At 43.0% G+C, this 21688-nt stretch overlaps 1 protein-coding gene across 3 annotated transcripts in view; it reads right to left on the bottom strand.

Annotated features, from left to right (window-relative positions):
* LOC128694399 (caveolin-1-like) overlaps positions 1-21688 on the bottom strand; it is a 76160-nt gene that overhangs the window by 6777 nt on the left and 47695 nt on the right. For 2 of the 3 annotated variants that reach the window (XM_070097926.1, XM_070097924.1), the window contains exon 2: positions 5242-5408. In XM_070097926.1, the coding sequence (XP_069954027.1) occupies positions 5242-5310 (69 nt within the window). In that variant the 5' untranslated portion in view covers positions 5311-5408. Of the gene's footprint in view, positions 1-5241; positions 5409-20156; positions 20233-21688 lie in introns of those variants that run through there. The other variant, XM_070097925.1, reaches the window with a different exon arrangement.

The raw sequence follows: 21688 nt of genomic DNA, 5'->3' as shown, positions 1-21688 counted from the left end.
ATAGTTGGGATTGTAGCCAGCAACAGCTTTGAGAGCATTTAGCCTAGCTTTACATTTCTTGTTTAGTTGTGGTATAGTGGATTTGTTAAAGGGTACATCTACACCAAGATATCTGTAAGTTTTAACGTAGCTAATGATTTCACCCTGCAAATAGATGGGTGGGGGATGTCGTTTGCTTGTTAATATCTTTGTTTTAGAGGAAGATATTATGAGGCCTAGTCGATTACAAATTGCTTGAACTTCATAAGAATGGTATTCATCTTCTTATGCCCTGTTGTATGGATCATGATATCATCAGCATAGCTTATAGCTATATGTTTAGGTGAGGCAGGTAGAGCATTTAGGAGAGCATTAATCAGAATATTAAATAGCATGGGACTAAGAACTCCTCCCTGCAGTGTACCTAAAGACATTTCTTTAGAATCACTTCTGAAGCCTTGGTAAAGGACAGAGGATACTCTATTTGACAGGTATCCTATTATCCAGCAGAGTAAGCTACCACCAATATTCATTTTGGCTAGTTCATGTAGTATAACGGTTCTGTTCGCAATATCAAATGCAGATTTTAGATCAAGAAAAGTGGTAAAACTAGTAGAGGTGTGTGCAATGAGAAAGGTGGAAATACAGTTCTGCACACTTTTACCTTTCATGAACCCATAGAGGTAGGGGGAAAGTTGATGTCTGATTCTGTAGTACAGTCTGTTAAGCATCATTCTTTCAAAAGTTTTACAAAGACAACTAGTTAAGGAGATCGGCCTAAATGTATCAGGCTGTTGGGGCTTAGGGATAGGCACAATGAGACTATTGGTCCAGGAAGTAGGAAGAACGCCCTCAATGTAACTGAGATTATACAGTGCCAACAAAGGGTTATCAGGCACGTGCCTTAGAGTTCTGAGAATATCATAGGTTATACCATCCTCTCCAGGAGCAGTTGATCGACCTTTGGTTAATGCATTATCTAATTCATACTCGGTAAAGAGGCAATCACTCTCATCAATATTTTGGCTCATAAAATTAATCAGTTTCAACATTTCTTCAGAAGTACTCTCTAAATTTTTTCTAATATGAGATGGAAGGCTTTCATGCCTGGATGTTTTGGACCAGTCATTTATGAGGTCATTTGCTTTTTCAAGAGGAAAGGGATGAGCAACATTGCCAGTCTTTTTCCTGGTTATTTTATTTATACCTTTCCAAGCCAAACTCAAAGGGGTGGACCTATTTAATCCACTAACAAACTGTTCCCATTCCTGTTGCCTAAGTTCTTCCTTTCTATTCCTTGCATTTGTTAGTGCAGCTTGGAACGTTCTGAGCAGGTCTGGGGTTCTACATTCACGGTATGCTTTACCAATCCTCCTAGCTGCATGTGTTAGATTGCGCAGCTGTGGATCATTATAGTATTTACATTGGTTTTTATTGTTATTTATAGTGGAGGGTTTTTGTTTCCTATTCCTGCCCACTTGATCTGTGAGAACACTCTCAATAGTGGTAATTAAATCATCATTAAATTTTTGTGTGCCAATGGGCTCGTAATTCTTATACCATTGATCCAAGTGGTTAATAAAGTTGTCTGTGTTCTGGTTTGAGAATAAGTTTCCTCCTTCTGTATTTAGCTCCTTGATTGCTGGAGATGTGATCAAGATTGACAGTTGTTAGTCTTGGGAAGTGATCAGATAGAAGATCATCAACTATGACAGAGTCATGCATCGTATATGATGTATTAAATCCAAGACACAGATCTAGTATGCCACCATATATGTGAGTAGGCTCAGTAGTGCCCACAATTCGAACATTATCATGCTCATTTAGCAATCTCACTAGTTTAGTTCCATTGGTGTTTGTTATAGACCCACCAATATTCTTATGTCTGGCATTAAAATCTCCAAGAATGATGGTAGGTTCACTATTAATGCGATCTGGTAAAGCATCAGGTCGAAGCTGGTTCGCTGGGGCATAGAGATTAAAAATGTTTATGGAAAAATCGCCTGCATATACTTTGACACCATGATACTGCATGTTAACTCGACTCTGCAAGGAAAGGAGTGAATGTGGCAAGCTCTTTCTGACATACATCACACAACAGTTGGTTGACCTTAGGTTATAAGCTGCATATCCAGGCAAGTTTGGTGGAGGTGCTCCATCTTTCAATCTACATTCCTGCAAACAGATGACATCAATATTCTTGGTTGCACTAATATGATGTAAGTCAGGCAACCGCTTCCTGATGGAAGCAATGTTCCATGAAAAGATTTGTAATGTATCCATTGTAGTGAGTTATTACAATCTCTTGCTCATAAGATGGTAAAACTATTATGCTTTGACTACAGTGTGCAGATACTTAAGAGCAAATAGCATAGTTTGTACGTCTTTATCTTCAGGACCTTTATTTTTAAGCATTTTTCGGCATTTTGGCAGCCAGTGATAAGGCAAGTCTTGAAGGCAAGAGTTATGGGCTTCTTTCTCACAAATTGCTGGAAGCTGAACGGAGATTGCTGCACTTTGGACATCATCACCATGCTCAAGAGCATCATCCTGATTACATATATTTATTAAACTTGTCAGGATCTGTTCAAGATGCTCAATTTTTTTCTGGAAAGTTGTTATAATATGAGGAAGGTCTAACGAATCCAATGCCTCTCCGGAGGATGGCACTTCTGGGTTAGTGCTTTCTTTAACACCTATCACCTTAACAGGTACCATGGTTACATTAGTGTTCTCTGTTTCATCACTGTTGTAGTTGTGTGTATTGGGAGAAATGACAAACTCATCCCCATATTCAGGTGTAGCCATAGGTATCTGTAGTGGCAGACCAGTAGTTCCATATGTGCTAGCAGGGATGGCTAGCTCCTCCACAGCTGGTGTGTGTGATGGCATTCTGGTATCACCAGAATCCTTTGCAGTGAGGTGGGGTTCTTGCACACTTTGCAGAGGTTCAGTCTCAGATCTGACTGTGGTAGACTGGATGGCCCCATCCTCAGTTACCATTAAAGGACTGTTATCAGGTTTACATCGAAGGTTGTTTGGGTTCTGACTGCAGTCCTTGTGGGAGACTGTAACCCCAACTTCTTTACAGTTAATACACTTAAATTTTCTGCTGAAAGTGTCAAAATGTATTTAATTTGCTTGCCGCTATATTGCGAAGCTTGACAGATCAGGTTAACTACCCAGTGCTGGTTATAGCAAGCTCACCCATAGTTTTCTCACGGATGGGTGATTTATTTATATGCGAGACTTGGGAGAGATCATGCAAACTATCTGACATTGCTCACACCAGACTACCATGTGTCATTGCAAGGATGGGTGCTTCTGTTCCGCTGTAAGATTTGCCAAATCACTCTATCCAACATATTTGTGTTAAATTGTTCACGTTATCAGAGTGCGGTTTGTTTCTCTGATTTGTCTCTATCCTACTTTGGGTCTTTGTTTTTCTTGGAGTGTTTATGCCAGTTTTCCATACAGTTCTGACTGACCTCCACAGTTTTACGTCACTTTACTCAATGCACACAAGACTGTCTAGTCAGTATGTATGTTCTTCTTGTCTCTTATTTCAAACCTTCACCGTTGCTGATCCCTGTGATATAAGTCGGAATTCACTGATTTTCCTAAACTTTTGCCTCTCCTCGTTGAATCCCCCCAAAGTGGTATTAAAGTATGCTTTATATTCACTGAGGTATATACGCATCTTGGTGTATATACCTGCCTGTTGCCTTTTCCAGCACTACTCTGATGTTCTTACTGTGTGCGGTGATGGATCCTAATCGTATTTTTCAAGGGCGTCTGCCCCCCCCAATCAATAATTTTTACTAAATAAGTATAAGCACCCCCTCCCTCACTGTCGCTGTCATACTGTTTCTATCGTTCCTGTCTCACAGAGTGGAGCTAGCAGTCTAAACTCTTCCACTATTAGTCCTTCGCATCTAGATAAAAACCCAAAAGTCATCTTTTACTGGATTCCTAGCAATTTCGGAGTTCCAGACAGTGAACGTGAGGACTTCAATGCATGAAGCCTGGTCATGGACCGGGCCGCAGGGGCGTTGACCCCCGGAACACTCTCGAGGTTCCCGGCCTTGCACTCTCCTGAAAATATATTCTGTATTTCACATAGGCAGCATTGTTGGGCAGCACTGGTAACCAGTGAGCTATATTCTATAAGTAAGAATGCTGTAGCTGGAACAGTTAACAACTAGCCCACAAATTGGTGATGACAATATACGATGTTTCACTCCTTTCTGTGAGTACCAATAGCCCAGGAAGGATCAAAACTTCACCTGATTACAAATTCCGTTTGTGAACTATCTATCAAGATTTTTTCTGAGGCCATACCTAGCTTCCTGTGGTCGTGGCTTCATTGTTGAGGAATGTGTTAGAGTGTTTCCCTGCGTATTTACATGCTTACACCAGACTCACTAGAGTAAATGAAGACTGCTCCACTCTGAGGCTTACCAAGTCGCAATGACTGCTTAACATATATGGAACGATTGAACGATTGTCTTGCTTATCAAAGAACACCTTAGCTTGATTTTCAACTTATGGTTCATTGCACTTGGCTTATTCTCTCCTCTCTCTCTGGAAGTACTATCTTTATTGCAGTTTATATCTTGGCTTTTTGACCTCAAGTTCCTTTCAATGAGAAACACAGATGCTAGTGAAGGGCTCTCGATCCATATAATTAGAGCTACCCTCCTCTTCCTTAGATCTAACTTGATTAACTTCCTTTCCCCAGACAGTGTATAGAAATAGTTATAAGCGACCGCCCCTCTTTCACAAAACTATTACAACATTAAACAATGGAAATAAGTCACTCTGTCTGACTTTTTTGGGTTATCCCAGGTTCTCTACACATATGCTGCTATGTATGATAATTCTATGTAACTGTATTGTGTATACCTGAATAAATTTACTTACTTACTTACTTACTTACGAAAGAGTTACAGTATTCTGAAAAGCCCATAAAGTGCTCAGAAAAATCAACAACAGCACGGCTACCATTCCTCAACTACCATTAAAAAACTCACATTTCTTGCAGACTGACCTGGTGAACGAGACACGTGTACAACACTTCAATATCTTCATTATGAAGACGCTTTGCCAATCACTTTTTTTTCAATTCAATACAGAGATTATATATTAGAGACAGTGAAAGATGAGGTAATCACTCCCTCACCTTCAGACACCCAGGTGTTGCACATATGTCTTATTCATCAACTAGTTGGCATTGTACACCATTAATGTAATGAGACTGACCTGGATGTGTGAATTAATGTTGTTGGGGTCACGGCTGTTCATGGCGAAGGATGGTGTGCCACCTCCCATCCGATTACCTTTCCTCTTTTTCTCCTTGGCAGAGTCCTTCTTGTTCTCCTGGTGATGAGACGACTCTTCTCCCTCAAGCTTATTGGGATCTACCGGTCCTGTGGTCCAGGTGAAGTATTAATTAAAGCACAATGTGTAGAAAACACTAGCTAAGTACTAGAAAGGAGCATATGAGAAAACTAGCTATGTACTAGGAAGTAGTACATGAGAAAACATTAGCTATATACTAGACAGTAGCACTGGGCAGGCGATGCAAAATGCCCCCAATAAAAAGTAGGGGCGCCATTGGTACACTAAGGGAAAACACCATAAGTGTCCGGGGCCCAAGACTGTTCAACAGCCTCCCATCAAGCATTAGGGGAATTACCAATAAGCCCCTGGCTGCCTTCAAGAGAGAGCTGGACAGATACGTAAAGTCAGTGCCGGATCAGCCGGGCTGTGGCTCGTACGTTGGACTGCGTGCGGCCAGCAGTAACAGCCTAATTGATCAGGCCCTGATCCATCGGGAGGCCTGGTCATGGACCGGGCCGCGGGGGCGTTGATCCCCGGAATAACCTCCAAGTAACCAGTTATGAGAAAACATTAGCTATGTACTAGAAAGTAGCACATGAGAAAACATTAGCTATGTACTAGAAAGTAGCACATGAGAAAACATTAGCTATGTGCTAGAAAGTAGCACATGAGAAAACATTAGCTATGTACTAGAAAGTAGCACATGAGAAAACATTAGCTATGTACTAGAAAGTAGCACATGAGAAAACATTAGCTATGTACTAGAAAGTAGCACATGAGAAAACATTAGCTATGTACTAGACAGTAGCACATGAGAAAACATTAGCTATGTGCTAGAAAGTAGCACATGAGAAAACATTAGCTATGTGCTAGAAAGTAGCACATTAGAAAACATTAGCTATGTGCTAGAAAGTAGCACATGAGAAAACATTAGCTATGTGCTAGAAAGTAGCACATGAGAAAACATTAGCTATGTACTAGAAAGTAGCACATGAGAAAACATTAGCTATGTGCTAGAAAGTAGCACATGAGAAAACATTAACTATGTGCTAGAAAGTAGCACATTAGAAAACATTAGCTATGAGAACACTTTCATTACGTTCTGTGTTCACACGTGTTCAGTATCACACGAAAGCAAATTTGAGAAGAGTTGTTTTAAAGATGGCCTGGGAGTTGACGAGAGAAACTAGCCTTTATAGGTAGTAATGATAGAGAGAGGGAGTGAGCAAAACGTTCTCTGATAAAGGCTTGCACTGATGTATATGTCTTCTCGGCATTTTGCCCTTGACCAGACAAGAGGATGAGGAGTTATATAATAAGGTTTTTTGATACCTGAAACATTATTGCGAGTTCTGTGAGAGTGTGTTGCTGTGTCTGACTTGTCCCGCTCCATCTGGCACTCGCCTCTCCACCGTAGTGTTAGCACTAGCCTCTCCACCGTAGTGTTAGCACTAGCCTCTCCACCGTAGTGTTAGCACTCGCCTCTCCACCGTAGTGTTAGCACTAGCCTCTCCACCGTAGTGTTAGCACTAGCCTCTCCACCGTAGTGTTAACACTCGCCTCTCCACCGTAGTGTTAGCACTAGCCTCTCCACCGTAGTGTTAGCACTAGCCTCTCCACCGTAGTGTTAGCACTAGCCTCTCCACCGTAGTGTTAGCACTAGCCTCTCCACCGTAGTGTTAACACTCGCCTCTCCACCGTAGTGTTAGCACTAGCCTCTCCACCGTAGTGTTAACACTCGCCTCTCCACCGTAGTGTTAGCACTCGCCTCTCCACCGTAGTGTTAACACTCGCCTCTCCACCGTAGTGTTAGCACTAGCCTCTCCACCGTAGTGTTAACACTCGCCTCTCCACCGTAGTGTTAACACTCGCGTCTCCACCGTAGTGTTAGCACTCGCGTCTCCACCGTAGTGTTAGCACTCGCGTCTCCACCGTAGTGTTATTAACACTCGCGTCTCCACCGTAGTGTTAACACTCGCGCCTCCACCGTAGTGTTAACACTCGCGCCTCCACCGTAGTGTTAGCACTCGCGTCTCCACCGTAGTGTTAGCACTCGCGTCTCCACCGTAGTGTTATTAACACTCGCGTCTCCACCGTAGTGTTAACACTCGCGCCTCCACCGTAGTGTTAACACTCGCGTCTCCACCGTAGTGTTAACACTCGCGTCTCCACCGTAGTGTTAGCACTCGCGTCTCCACCGTAGTGTTAGCACTCGCGTCTCCACTATAGTGTTAGCACTCGCGTCTTCACCGTAGTGTTAGCACTCGCGTCTCCACCGTAGTGTTAACACTCGCGTCTCCACCGTAGTGTTAGCACTCGCGTCTCCACCGTAGTGTTAACACTCGCGCCTCCACCGTAGTGTTAACACTCGCGCCTCCACCGTAGTGTTAGCACTCGCGTCTCCACCGTAGTGTTAGCACTCGCGTCTCCACCGTAGTGTTATTAACACTCGCGTCTCCACCGTAGTGTTAACACTCGCGCCTCCACCGTAGTGTTAACACTCGCGTCTCCACCGTAGTGTTATTAACACTCGCGTCTCCACCGTAGTGTTAACACTCGCGCCTCCACCGTAGTGTTAACACTCGCGTCTCCACCGTAGTGTTAACACTCGCGTCTCCACCGTAGTGTTAGCACTCGCGTCTCCACCGTAGTGTTAGCACTCGCGTCTCCACTATAGTGTTAGCACTCGCGTCTTCACCGTAGTGTTAGCACTCGCGTCTCCACCGTAGTGTTAACACTCGCGTCTCCACCGTAGTGTTAGCACTCGCGTCTCCACCGTAGTGTTAACACTCGCGCCTTCACCGTAGTGTTAACACTCGCGCCTCCACCGTAGTGTTAGCACTCGCGTCTCCACCGTAGTGTTAGCACTCGCGTCTCCACCGTAGTGTTATTAAAACTCGCGTCTCCACCGTAGTGTTAACACTCGCGCCTCCACCGTAGTGTTAACACTCGCGTCTCCACCGTAGTGTTAACACTCGCGTCTCCACCGTAGTGTTAGCACTCGCGTCTCCACCGTTTACCTGGAGAGAGTTTCGGGGGTCAACGCCCCCGCGGCCCGGTCTGTGACCAGGCCTCCACCGTAGTGTTAGCACTCGCGTCTCCACTATAGTGTTAGCACTCGCATCTTCACCGTAGTGTTAGCACTCGCGTCTCCACCGTAGTGTTAACACTCGCGTCTCCACCGTAGTGTTAGCACTCGCGTCTCCACCGTAGTGTTAACACTCGCGCCTCCGCCGTAGTGTTAGCACTCGCGTCTCCACCGTAGTGTTAGCACTCGCGTCTCCACCGTAGTGTTAACACTCGCGTCTCCACCGTAGTGTTAACACTCGCGTCTCCACCGTAGTGTTAACACTCGCGTCTCCACCGTAGTGTTAGCACTCGCGTCTCCACCATAGTGTTAGCACTCGCGTCTTCACCGTAGTGTTAGCACTCGCGTCTTCACCGTAGTGTTAGCACTCGCGTCTTCACCGTAGTGTTAGCACTCGCGTCTTCACCGTAGTGTTAGCACTCGCGTCTTCACCGTAGTGTTAGCACTCGCGTCTTCACCGTAGTGTTAGCACTCGCGTCTTCACCGTAGTGTTAGCACTCGCGTCTTCACCGTAGTGTTAGCGCACGAATCAGCGTCATAATGCTGGCGCCGGTCAACGATTCATCTCATAGCTGAGACCCATGTCAAGGGTTCATCCGTGATGAATAAATTAACAACATCAACAGTAGCAACAACATCATCAACAACATCAGCGGGTTCTAACCCCACGTGTCATTACGATTTCGTGAGTCAACCTCAACAACAGCATCATCAACAACCGCTAACAACAACAATCTCTACCCACATATAATTAAAAAAAAATTACAGTACAATAAACCACCGTTCCTACTTTCACCACCTCACCCCTCCCTACTTCCCCCCCACTACTCACCCACGCTTCGTTCACACCCTACCTCGCCCCTCCCACACCCCTCCTCGACCCCCACTAACCACACCCACCTCCAGCCCACACAACCTCTGCTCCATCTAATGACTTAACACAAGGATGGGAAAACCACCTCAGTTAAAGAGCTTAGCTTTCTCCTCTTCCACGTCTCTGTGCTCTTACTGCAGCATATATATATATATATATATATATATATATATATATATATATATATATATATATATATATATATATATATATATATATATATATATATATATATATATATATATATATATATATATATATAGACACACACATACGAGGAGATATAAACATATCCTCCACCATAAGGTCCGTGGTTCGATCCCCGGTACGGGTGGAATCATTAATACGTGTTTCCTTAAGAAACCTGCTGTCCCTGTTCAACTAGCAGTAAAACAGATACCTGGGTGTTAGTGGACTGGTGTGGGTCGCATCCTGGGACAAAACTGACCTAATTTGCCCGAAATACTCCACATAACAAGTAACTTTCTATATAGTAGTATATCATTGATGTCAGCTGTGGTCTGTATACCTTGTACATGTACTTGTAGAAATAAAGATTATATATCTATCCTAGGTAACATTATTTTTAAAACTGAAGTCACTCGTTTCGAAATGTTTCCTCTAATAAATGTCTTAAAATGTACATAAGTGTCTTTTTTCATATCTTGTCGGTATCATCATACAATTTTTCAACATTTCTCAAACTTCCCCAATGGAAATAAGTCTGGATAACTTGATGAAGGAAATTCATGAGACTGGATGATGTGTATGTTGATCAGGGAAGTTCACGACTGATGAACACTGTTGTAGGAATAATGAACAATGACACAGTACTGGTGAACACTGTTGTAGTAATAATGAACAATTACACAGTACTGGTGAACACTGTTGTAGTAATAATGAACAATTACACAGTACTGGTGAACACTGTTGTAGTAATAATGAACAATTACACAGTACTGGTGAACACTGTTGTAGTAATAATGAACAATTACACAGTACTGGTGAACACTGTTGTAGTAATAATGAACAATTACACAGTACTGGTGAACACTGTTGTAGTAATAATGAACAATTACACAGTACTGGTGAACACTGTTGTAGTAATAATGAACAATTACACAGTACTGGTGAACACTGTTGTAGTAATAATGAACAATTACACAGTACTGGTGAACACTGTTGTAGTAATAATGAACAATTACACAGTACTGGTGAACACTGTTGTAGTAATAATGAACAATTACACAGTACTCGTAAACACTGTTTTTTTTTATTATCCTGGGTAATTTACACGTATGTTACTAGGTATGATACCTGTACTTATGTGTACCTGTACTTATGTGTACCTGTACTTAAACTTACTTACCACTTACCTAGTCACTTCAATTTTATATCTAAGTGATTTCTGTGAAGTGAAGAATGAATTACGGCATCGCGGCTTGAAGGGCCATTGATCCAAAGATTTAGATCTAACTTTCCTATCCCATGGCACTATGTGACCCTCACGGGTTTATTGGTTCTCCATGTATTTAACAGAAATGTTAATAAGTTGATAAATTAGACACATATGCAACACTTGGGTATCTGGAAGCGTTTAGCCAGACTTTGGCTTCATCAGTCTATACAAAGAAGAATAAAGATGTCTATGTGTCGCCCATGTGTCTAATTTGTGTATGTGACGCGTTAAGTAAGCACCTTCCTCAGTGCTCCAGCTGGAGTAAGTTTATCCAGGTACACGTACACATAAATTATCATACAGAGCAGCATACGTGTAGATTACTTAGGATAACCCAAAAAAGTCAGACACAGTGACTTATTTTCACTGGAGGTCTGTCCACTACCGTCCCCCGACCATCCACTACCGTCCCCGACCATCCACTACGGTCCTCGACCATCTACTGCCATCCCCCGACCGTCCACCACCGTCCCCCGACCATCCACCACAACTAATCTACGAAATGCTAATTAACAGAACCTATGGCAGGTGAGTCCTGAAACTCACCTAAGAACTCACTACCATGAGTTCAGTCCTCCATTCATTTTGTGATTTATTTACAACAGTGTTATGGCGCTACAAAAAACACAACGTTTCGATCACTCTAGAATCCATTATCCAGCAACGAATGAGAAGGTCAGGGTTTCTCTCTTCAAGGATTTTTTTATGTCGGTAAAGAGCTCTTCATTCAAGGAAATGGAGCTCTTCCCGTCTATGGAATAAATCAGATTCTCCCTTGATTTTCACAGACTTTATTACAGTTGGCCCGGTGGCCTGGTGGCTAAAGCTCCCGCTTCACACACGGAGGGCCCGGGTTCGATTCCCGGCGGGTGGAAACATTTCGACACGTTTCCTTACACCTGTTGTCCTGTTCACCTAGCAGCAAATAGGTACCTGGGTGTTAGTCGACTGGTGTGGGTCGCATCCTGGGGGACAAGATTAAGGACCCCAATGGAAATAAGTTAGACAGTCCTCGATGACGCACTGACTTTCTTGGGTTATCCTGGGTGGCTAACCCTCCGGGGTTAAAAATCCGAACGAAATCTCTCAAGCGACTGACAACGTCCGGTTTTCAATTCCAGTTTGTAGATTAAGGAGAATATTCGGGTTAATAACCCTGAGGGATAGTACGCCAGGAGGACCGAAGAAAGCCAGGCAGTGTGGCTTATTTCTGTTAGAATTCCTAGATCCTCTTTCTCAGAATGTGATCCATAACAGTCGGCTAATACTGCAGTTTGTGGTGGGTTGGTGACAGGCAGTTTGTGATGGGCTGGTGACAGTTTGTGATGGGCTGGTGGTGGTTTGTGATGGGCTGGTGACAGTTTGTGATGGGCTGGTGGCAGTTTGTGATGGGCTGGTGACAGTTTGTGATGGGCTGGTGACAGTTTGTGATGGGCTGGTGACAGTTTGTGATGGGCTGGTGGTGGTTTGTGATGGGCTGGTGACAGTTTGTGATGGGCTGGTGGTGGTTTGTGATGGGCTGGTGACAGTTTGTGATGGGCTGGTGGCAGTTTGTGATGGGCTGGTGACAGTTTGTGATGGGCTGGTGACAGTTTGTGATGGGCTGGTGACAGTTTGTGATGGGCTGGTGGCAGTTTGTGATGGGCTGGTGACAGGTAGTTTGTGATGGGCTGGTGACAGGCAGTTTGTGATGGGCTGGTGACAGGCAGTTTGTGATGGGCTAATGGCAGACAGTTTGTGATGGTGACAAGCATCACCGAATACAGACAGGAATGCAGTGACGTTATATCAACGTTTTCTGAAGAGTTCCGCAACGATCATATTTTGATATGCTACGAAAACACACAGCGTGAACCTCGCAGTCCGTCATTACGGTGTGGAAACAGCCACGTGTGTGTGTGTGTGTGTGTATGTTGCAAAGGTGGTGAAAATATGCATAATGCTTCCTGTATATGTGTATCGGCTATTCTAACTACCGTGTGTATTTATGAACACACATAAAGGCAAACTTTCAAGCCTGGTCACAGACCGGGCCGCGGGAGCGTTGTCTCCCGAAACCCTCTCCAGGTATACTCCAGGTATAATCCAATCCCACTAATACTCAGAGGATTTGATAGGTACAGGGATAAACTATTCGAGAGGTGGGGAACGAGCACACGAGGGCACACGAGGGCACAATTAGAAATCGGAAAATCAGATGAGTAACAAAGATGTTAGGAAGTATTGCTTCAGCCTTAGGGTAGTTCTGAAGTGGAATTATCTGGCAGGGTTCGTACATAGTTTTAAAAATAGGATAGGAGGGAGTAAATCCGGCAAGCAGCAAGAGGCAGGGCCAGGAGCTGAGACATGACCCTTACTACCACAAATAGGTGAGTACACACATCTGAGAGTACTGCAAAAGAGACTTGAGACAAGGTATGAAAATCAGGGAAAGAAGTACAATGGCTTGAGGGATACCTAACAGGAAGCAAATAAAGTGAAAGAATTGGGGTGAATGACGTGAATGAAGACGAGCACTAATGAAAGTGGGCGGGGGGATGAAAGAAATATTCTGTTCACATGTCCTGCTTAATGTTAAAGCCACGCAGAACAGTGCTGAATCAATGTTATGTCATGGCGAAAGATGGTATCAAAGAGCATCCAACAGCAACAAGCAGGTAAGCACAAGCACATTCCTCACTGACACCACCGCCAGTGCAATACATTGACAAGACTGGCAGTGAACTTTACACTGGTGTTTTATTTACGCGCCGCGTCATGCAGTCGTTCACTTGGCTCTTCCGAGATACCAGAGGGAAAAGGGTGAGACGCTCAGAGCATTCATGATGAATAACCTTTGCGTGCCTGGATTTGTTACGATCGATACTGAAGCCAGAAATACGTTTGTCGCGTATTTCGTACACTAAATGCACAAGGCTAACAACGGCGCTGCCTGTTTAATCTGTTAAACATTTTCCACTCATCCAGTGCGTGTTCCAGTGCCGAGGGTGAGTGCAGGAGAGCAGAGTCAAGATTATGTGGGATTTGCCAGACGTGTGGGAGTTCCATATTAAATAGTACTGAATTTTTTTTACCTGAGTCACCCCTTGCTGTACTTCCCACGTTCCTCGCTGTATTTTCAATTTCCTTAGTCACCCCTCCCTCGCTGTGTTTTCAACTTCCTTCAGTCACCCTTCACTATATTTCAACGACCTTAGGGGAAACTTCGCTACATAAATTCACTATTGCTCTTGCATCTCAACTTCAATATTTCTACATAATGTTCGGTTCTGGTGTCATTGTAGCTTGATGAAGCTCACTGTGTGGGCGAAACGTAGCCAATAAGGGATCAAACACTGCATTTCCGTCATCGTAGTTTGTGTAGTCAACTAGTAAAATGTGTGAAAACTGAGACATGTGCAACATCTGGGTATCTTTACTGCAGACGTTTCGCCCTCCAGTGGCTTTATCAGTACAGATTCTAGGACATAATATGAAGACAGTAGAACCATATACAAAAGAAAATGGTATGAGTGTCATTGTTGAGTATGTTATGGTAGGAGATAGTCACACCGTGGTAACCATGTTAATAAAGTTACGTGGATGCTTTATTGAGACGTTTCGCCCACACGAGGGTAGCTTTATTAGGTGCCAATGTTGACGTTGAAAAATGGTATATAATACTGACAGGTCGAACAGTAAGTCTCATGTCCACAAGAATCCCAGTATGAATAAATCACTTTGAGTTTATACATTCTGAAGTGGCAAGGCCTATAGGTGGCAGCACCAGCATGGCGCGAAATATGAACTAAGCTGGCAGACAGCATGGGCTGTCTGTGCAGACAGTACAGGCTGTCTACACTGGTATGTATGATAATCTGCGTAACTGTATATATGTATACCTGTATCTGAATAAACTTACTTGCTACAGTTGGGTATCTTTATTGTTGACTGGAGCATTCCGCCGACATAGAAGGTTTCTTCAGTTAAATACAGAGGCAGCAAGCCATCAACCTTGGAGAAAGTCTTTGAGGTGGTCAGTCCCTCAGCCTGAAGAACTGTAAATCTTTATGATATGGATCATCTTTATGTCTCAGCATCACAAACCTGGAGTTGAACTCTTCTCCAGGATGAGGGACTGACCACCTCAGAATTTTTTTTCTCCAAGGACTGATTACATTATTTTATTTTGCTACCACGCCTGCTGCCTCTGTATCTGACTGAAGAAGCCTGCTATGTAGACGAAACGTTTCAGTCAACAATAAAGATACCAAACTGTCGTACATCTGTCTTACTGTTCAGCAGATGTTTATATTTTGATGTAAGACAAGAAGTGAGTTTTGTGTTCTTATGTTCTTATGTTCTTATGTTCTTATATGTAAAGCGTTGCAACATATGTTGGGATATATGTTGGGACATACGTTGCAGCATATGTTGAGACATATATTGCAGCATATGTTGGGACATATGTTGCAACATATGTTGTGAAGCCTGTTGGTCTAGCATGGCCCTGACACCTATATGCCTAAGCGATCATATTTGTGGGTTCATTTCGAACTAGAGGTTCTTGAGAGTGTGTTCACTGAGGTAGTGAACATACTACTGTAACTAAGTTCACCTGGGTTACAGTCGTGAACAAAGCTGTCACGGTGTTCAGTGTTCAGTGACTGTAGCCTAAAAAATGAATTTCAGATATGTGTGTATAGTCACGCACAGACCACTTATCGACTCACGTGTACACGCATTCTTGCGTACGCACTCATACGGCCGCACGCACGCATTCATTCTCACGCACGCGCGTAATTACCGCCAGACACTGTGTACACTTCAGGGATTTAAACATCACGCCACTGTGGCAAAAAAAAAAAAAACAGGAAATACTTGAACTAGTCACAGCGAAACTGTTATTGTATTATTGTTGCACCCAATCAACCACCACAAGTGTCAACCACCACAAGAGTCAACCACCACAAGTGTCAACCACCACAAGTGTCAACCACCACAAGTGTCAACCACCACAAGTGTCAACCACCACAAGAGTCTACCACCACAAGAGTCAACCACCACAAGAGTCAACCACCACAAAAGTCAACCACCACAAGAGTCAACCACCACAAGAGTCAACCACCACAAGAGTCAACCACCACAAGAGTCAACCACCACAAGAGTCAACCACCACAAGAGTCAACCACCACAAGAGTCAACCACCACAAGAGTCAACCACCACAAGAGTCAACCACCACAAGGGTCAACCACCACAAGAGTCAACCACCACAAGAGTCAACCACCACAAGAGTCAACCACCACAAGAGTCAACCACCACAAGAGTCAACCACCACAAAAGCCAATCACCACAAGAGTCAACCACCACAAGAGTCAACCACCACAAGAGTCAACCACCACAAGAGTCAACCACCACAAGAGTCAACCACCACAAGTGTCAACCACCACAAGTGTCAACCACCACAAGAGTCTACCACCACAAGAGTCAACCACCACAAGAGTCAACCACCACAAGAGTCAACCACCACAAGTGTCAACCACCACAAGTGTCAACCACCACAAGTGTCAACCACCACAAGAGTCTACCACCACAAGAGTCAACCACCACAAGAGTCAACCACCACAAAAGTCAACCACCACAAGAGTCAACCACCACAAGAGTCAACCACCACAAGAGTCAACCACCACAAGAGTCAACCACCACAAGAGTCAACCACCACAAGAGTCAACCACCACAAGAGTCAACCACCACAAGAGTCAACCACCACAAGAGTCAACCACCACAAGGGTCAACCACCACAAGAGTCAAGCACCACAAGTGTCAACCACCACAAGAGTCAACCGCCACAAGTGTCAACCACCACAAGTGTCAACCACCACAAGAGTCAACTGCCACAAGAGTCAACCACCACAAGAGTCAACCGCCACAAGTGTCAACCACCACAAGAGTTAACCACCACAAGAGTCAACCACCACAAGAGTCAACCACCACAAGAATCAACCACCACAAGAGTCTACCACCACAAGAGTCAACCACAAGAATCAACCACCACAAGAGTCAACCACCACAAGAGTCAACCGCCACAAGAGTCAACCACCACAAGAGTCAACCACCACAAGAGTCAACCACCACAAGTGTCAACCACCACAAGAGTCAACCACCACAAGAGTCAACCACCACAAGAGTCAACCACCTCAAAAGCCAATCACCACAAGAGTCAACCACCACAAGAGTCAACCACCACAAGAGTCAACCACCACAAGAGTCAACCACCACAAGTGTCAACCACCACAAGTGTCAACCACCACAAGAGTCTACCACCACAAGAGTCAACCACCACAAGAGTCAACCACCACAAGAGTCAACCACCACAAGTGTCAACCACCACAAGTGTCAACCACCACAAGTGTCAACCACCACAAGAGTCTACCACCACAAGAGTCAACCACCACAAGAGTCAACCACCACAAAAGTCAACCACCACAAGAGTGAACCACCACAAGAGTCAACCACCACAAGAGTCAACCACCACAAGAGTCAACCACCACAAGAGTCAACCACCACAAGAGTCAACCACCACAAGAGTCAACCACCACAAGAGTCAACCACCACAAGTGTCAACCACCACAAGTGTCAACCACCACAAGAGTCTACCACCACAAGAGTCAACCACCACAAGAGTCAACCACCACAAAAGTCAACCACCACAAGAGTGAACCACCACAAGAGTCAATCACCACAAGAGTCAACCACCACAAGAGTCAACCACCACAAGAGTCAACCACCACAAGGGTCAACCACTAAAACAGTCAGGCTCTGGCTGATTCAGCCTTCATAACTGAATCAAGCTACACAACTGAATCAAGCTACACAACTGAATCAAGCTACACAACTGAATCAAGCTACACAACTGAATCAAGCTACACAACTGAATCAAGCTACACAACTGAATCAAGCTACACAACTAAATCAAGCTTCATAACTGAATCAAGCTTCATAACTGAATCAAGCTTCATATAAAATAGTTTTGATTTTAAGATAAATATGAGCTTAGGATTATACAAATCAGATTATTAAAATATGGGAAGAATCTGAGCTATGTTTGAGAACTCCTGGACCATCCTGCTGGAAATAAGTCACTCTGTCTGGGTTATCCCAGGTTCTCTACACACATGCTGCTATGTATGATAATTCTATGTAACTGTATTTGTGTATACCTGAATAAACTTACTCACTTACTTACTGATGATAATGGGACGGATGTAAAGGACGTGACCACTGAGGTGATATCTCAGCCTTATAAGCCTTCTGCTCTTATATTATTTTTACAGTTCCTTGATAATGTGAGAAATCATGAAAGTGCTGGGAACCTAATTATTTCTTCACAGTGGTTGTTCTGCATATTGTGATGTCACCTGTTTACTGTGATCTTATTGCGTATATATATATATATATATATATATATATATATATATATATATATATATATATATATATATATATATATATATATATATATATATATATATATATATCGTGGCGAATACGTAAAACTTGCTATTTTGGCTTAAATAACAACGCTCTTCTTGCCGAATAAGACAAGCGAAAATTTGTGTAAGCAATAATTTCGCCAAAATCATTCTGAACCTAACGAAAAAAAATATGTTTCATTGTGTTTGTTTATTATTAAATTATTGTAAACTTATGTAAAATATATTTAGTGTATTAGGCTAAATTAAATTGTGCTTGTTATAATAAGGTTAGTCAAGTTTTCTAATTTTTTTGGGTACAAAATCATTAATTTTTATATTAACATAAAGGAAAAAAAATATATCTTTAAATGCCAAATAGGTAAAACTGGTCAATTAGCAAGAACTCATTTAAAATTAAGTCCTTTCTAAACTTTTCTCTTATACGTTTAAAGATTTATTTTTTTCATTAATGTTAATGTAAAAATTAATAATTTTGTACCAAAAGAACCTTAGAAAACTTACCTAACCTTATTATAACAAGCGCAATTTAATTTACCCTAATCCAGCAAATATATTTTAGATAAGTTTACAATAATTTAATAAACACAGTGGAATATATTATATCATTAGGTTCAGAATGATTTTTGTGAAATATTCGCTTGCCTTATTCGGCAAGAAGAGCGTTGCTATTTAAGCTTAAATTGCAAGTTTTACCTATTCTGCACGACATATATATGACATTATGCAACATGCCAGATATTGCAGATAAATAAGACACATGTGCAACAGTTAAGTATCTCTTTTCCGAAACGTTTCGCCTACACAGTAGGCTTCTTCAGTCGAGTACAGAGGTGGGTATCACGAAGACAGCAGAAGCAGTGAAGCAGTTTCAAGGTGATCAGTCCCTCAGTCTGGAGATTTGTTCAGCTTCATTATGGTGAACAAGACAGTGAAGTTAAGCATCTCTAGGCTGAGGGACTGACCACCTCAAAACTGGTTTTTTTTCAAGCTTCTGCTGTCTCCATAATGTTCACCTCTGTATTCAACTGAAGAATCCTACTGTGGAGGCGAAACGTTCCGGAATAGAGATACCAAATTGTTGCCAATGTTCCATGTAGTTATTAGTGTATACCAACACGTACTGCAGACTGTAGAAGGTTAGATGCCTTAGCAAGTGAGACGCAACGCAAGTTTCTGGAGAGAGAGAGAGAGAGAAAGAGAGAGAGAGAGAGAGAGAGAGAGAGAGAGAGAGAGAGAGAGAGAGAGAGAGAGAGAGAGAGAGAGAGAGAGAGAGAGAGAGAGAGAGTATCACCTGTCCCAAGAGATGGAGAGAACTTATCAGTGGTGTATTGGTTCTTCGAGAGACATTGACAACAAGGGGACAAGAGCTGTACAGCCTCAGTCAAAGATACTTATACTTTTCTGTATAAGTGGTTTGTCAATTTTCATCAGCCTACATGACTGATACAATTATTGTGTGATACCTTACACAAGCCCCTGTGGCCTGGTGGCTGTAGCTCTCGTTTCACACGGCTAGGGTTCGGGTTCAGTTCCCGGCGAGGGTAGAAACACCGGGCGTTTTTTCTTACACCGGTTGTCTATGTTCACCCATCAGTAAAATGGGTACCTGGGTGTTAGTGAACTGGTGTGGGTCACATCCTGGGTGTTAGTGAACTGGTGTGGGTCGCATCCTGGGACAAAACTGACCTAATTTGCGGGAAATGTTCAGCATAACAAGCGGCTTTCTATATAGTAGTATGTCATTGATGTCAGCTGTGGCCTGTATACCTTGTACATATACTTGTAAATAAAGATATTATTAGTAGTAGCACACTTTCACAATCATCCGGTAGTACACTTACACAAGCATCCTGTAGTAAACTTTCACAATCATCCGGTAGTACACTTACACAAGCATCCTGTAGTACACTTACACAAGCATACTGTCATTCACTCACCTTCTACAAGCATCGCCACTGTGTACAAGTTGTCCAGTAACGCGAGAAATAAGACGAGATGCTCTCCCTGGTGTGACCAGACTCTGAGTGATGCTGCGGTAGCTAGTCTGTGGCTCCCATACACGAGAGGAGGAGGAGGAGAAGAAGAAGGAGGAGGAGGAGGAGCTTTGTGACATCACAGCTTTGTCAACCAATAAAAGGCCAGCCATGTCTGCCTGTCATATACTCTAGAACTGGTGATGACATAGTGACGTTAACACGTCTGTATCAGCGACAGTCTGACTGCCAGAACCTAAGAACTCAGGAAGAAAGTACTTGCAGAAGGTGGCCTATATGAGGCAGGTGCCAATCACACCCAGTCATATGCTTGTTCAGTCTAATTTTAAAACTACTTCCTTTAATGAAGCCACTTGCTAGTTTATCCCCTCATGTACAACTCAATTGCCAAATCAGCACTTTCTCACATTCGTTCTAAATCTAAATTTGTCCAAAGTGAAACCGTTTTGAGAGTCTTGTCTTTCTTCAATGTATCTACTTTATTTCTTCCGGGTTTCCAATTATACACTTCAATTACATCCCTCCTATATTCTACGCTTCTTTCAGAGAGTGCATGTTGAACGCCTTCAACCTGTCTTAATAGGAAAAGTTTCTAATGGAAGGGAACTGACTCGGTCAACCTTCTCTGTATATTTTCCAAAACATTTATGTCTATTCCCTGAGAGGTCTGCTAGACCTAACAAGTATTAATCTGAGGCTTTAATAACGATATATAAAGATGAAAGATTATCGATATACCCTGTAATGTATACGTGCATTTATAGTTATTTTCTTTATAATATACTGTACACCCTCACATAGGAGAGTGAAACGTACGACGACGTTTCATTCTCCTATGTGAGGGTTATTTGTGCATTCCAGTCACTGTATTGTGCCTCTGTTCTTTATATATTGTTTATGGTTGCTGGTGTCTCTGGGTGCAGGTGTGGCACCAACAGCCTTGCAGAACTAAATAAAAAAAGGGACTTCAAGAAAAAAATACTACGATTTTACCTTAAAGTTCTTCGAATATTTTACTTATCTTTCCTCCTCCATATTTACGTTTACAGCTAAGCGGTAAAATAGTAGGAGTGAAGCAGAGCGTGAAGAATGGGGAGGTAATTGGAGACTAATCCAAGGAAGGGTACAGTAACTCCTGTTTCCCGTATCAAAGGCTCATTCCCAACATTTAGGCACCTCCCTTAAAGGGTGGGAGTGTCGGAGGACTGAGAAAGAGAAAGCGTGAAAACAGTGCAATTATTTCTTAACGTGAGATACACCCAGCTTTTTTGAGTACCTGTGGTTTAGTGTGGACATGATGGTTGAGCGTAATAACAGAAGAGCAAACAAATCACGGAACTAGTGTTATCTGAACCCATGGTAAGTGTGTTTTAGGATTCAGTCGCCATGAGTTCAATCCCCACCCGTTCTCTGATTTATGATGGTTTAGACTCAGTAAAGGTTGTACTATAGGAAGTAGTACAACGCTGTACAAC

Source organism: Cherax quadricarinatus, chromosome 60 (assembly GCF_038502225.1).
Source record: "Cherax quadricarinatus isolate ZL_2023a chromosome 60, ASM3850222v1, whole genome shotgun sequence".
Taxonomy (NCBI): domain Eukaryota; kingdom Metazoa; phylum Arthropoda; class Malacostraca; order Decapoda; family Parastacidae; genus Cherax; species Cherax quadricarinatus.
Note: the sequence above shows the minus strand (reverse complement) of the source record. Positions and strands in the feature narration are given on the sequence as shown.